The sequence below is a fragment of the Dipodomys spectabilis genome, unplaced genomic scaffold, assembly GCF_019054845.1.
Source record: "Dipodomys spectabilis isolate Male_0828 unplaced genomic scaffold, ASM1905484v1 ptg000273l, whole genome shotgun sequence".
Classification (NCBI taxonomy): Eukaryota; Metazoa; Chordata; class Mammalia; order Rodentia; family Heteromyidae; genus Dipodomys; species Dipodomys spectabilis.
This window is the reverse complement of record NW_024870950.1, coordinates 7,798,321-7,800,120: the sequence shown is the minus strand read 5'-3', so window position 1 is coordinate 7,800,120 and position 1,800 is coordinate 7,798,321. Positions and strand designations below refer to the sequence as shown.

The following is a 1,800-nucleotide window of genomic DNA, read 5'->3' as shown; positions in this document are numbered from 1 at the left end:
GCCTTGGACTTGCTAGGCAGACACTTTACCACTTGAATCACACTCCAATCCTTTCTTGGGTTTAGGTTATTTATTTTGCCAGTTGTGGGGCTTGAACTCAGGACCCTGAGCCTTTTTATTATTTATTTATTTATTTAGCTCAAGGCTAACACTCTACTACTTGAGCCACAGTTCCATATTTCTAGCTTTTTTTTTTTTTTTTGTCAATTATACTCAAAGGTAGTACTCTACTACTTTGAGCCACAGTGCCACTTCTAGTTTTCTGGTGGTTCATTGGAGATAAGCGTCTCACAGACTTTCATGCATGGCTGGCTTTGAACCACAATCGTTAGAACTCAGCATCTTGAGTAGCTAGGATTACAGGCTGGTGTCCAGATTATATGTATCTTTTTTTCCCCTCATGGTTTTTTAAAATTATTTTATTAAGGAACAATCACAGAGACAAGTGGATTACAATGAAGAAATATTATTTGTATAGGAGTTATAAAGTCATAAATTTTTTTTTGTTGTTGTTGTTGGTGGGGCTTGAACTCTGGGCCTGGGTGCTGACCCTGAGCTCTTCAGCTCAAGGCTAGTGCTCTACCACTTGAGCCACAGCACCACTTCCGGTTTTCTGGTGGGTAATTGGAGATATGAGTCTCACAGACTTTCCTGCCCGGCTGGCTTTGAACCGTGACCCTCAGTTCTCAACCTCCCAAGTAGCTAGTATTACAGGCTTGAGCCACCGGTGCCTGGCTATCATAAAATACTTCTGTGTACTCTCTTTAGTGGTGCTTGTTGTTATTCTGAGATTCCAACAAATGTCCAGCCCCTGATGCTATCATAAATGCAGCAAATCCCCACTTGAAACCTTTAAATATGACACCAATAAAGGAATAGTTGTGGGCAGGGAATGTGGCTCAGTGGTAGAATGCTTGCCTAGCATGCATGAAGCTCTGGGTTCGATTCCTCAGTACCACATAAACAAAAGATGCCAGAAGTGGTGCTGTGGCTCAAGTGGTAGAGTGCTAGCCTTGAGCAAAATAAGCACAGAGACAGTGCCTGGGCCCTGAGTTCAAGCCCCAGGTCTGGCAAAAAAAAAAAAAATAGTTGGTTTGCAAAGCTCCTATGTATCTCCAAGCTTTGTTGCGGGCCATGAATCTCTTCACCCTCGTGTAGCATCTTCTGCTCAGGTTCTAATGATGTCCCTTCTATTTTCCACTGTCTATAATCTGGAAGTTCAATTTCACGATGGCTATGTCCATGTCCATGTTTATGTCCTGGGCCCATGTCAGACAGCAATCTGATCTCTCAGGACACTTTCTATATAGCTTTTAATATAACCACAACACAACTTGTTCAGAATAATACCCTCTGTGTGATAAAATCTGATCTTTTCTATTCTAGTGCATTTCGTGGACAATGGGACTGTTTTAGGAAGATAGACAGGTTCTATATTTTGATTGGGGGTAATGGTAGCATGGGGGTATTTGTTACAATTTGTTAAGCTCCACGTTTACACATGCATTTTATTCCCTGTAAATGAACTCTCTGCCTAGGGTAGGGGTAGCTCAGTGAATGTCTAGCATGCACAGCACCCCATCCCCCCCCCCCAAACTCAATAGATTTGCAACACTGTGAATTAATTTTGCATTGAGATACAATTCACTTTTCATAAAAGTTTGAGAGACTCCATCTCACTAAATGACTGAGCTTGATGGTGCATGCTTTTTGTCCCAGTTACAGGAGAAGTACAATAGCTGGCCCAGTGGCTCACTGGCATCCTAATGACACAGGAAATCACAAGTAGGCAGAGTGCAG

At 42.3% G+C, this 1,800-nt stretch overlaps 1 protein-coding gene across 1 annotated transcript; it reads right to left on the bottom strand.

The window, feature by feature from the left end:
- Nucleotides 1-760: 760 nt before the first annotated feature.
- On the bottom strand, nucleotides 761-1,293 carry LOC122126228 (NADH dehydrogenase [ubiquinone] 1 beta subcomplex subunit 3-like). The gene is given in 4 exon segments (XM_042700895.1): nucleotides 761-888; nucleotides 1,099-1,132; nucleotides 1,135-1,161; nucleotides 1,164-1,293. Coding segments are annotated over 4 exon segments (291 nt in total). The 5' UTR covers nucleotides 1,270-1,293; the 3' UTR covers nucleotides 761-764.
- Between the last annotated feature and the right edge of the window lie 507 nt (nucleotides 1,294-1,800).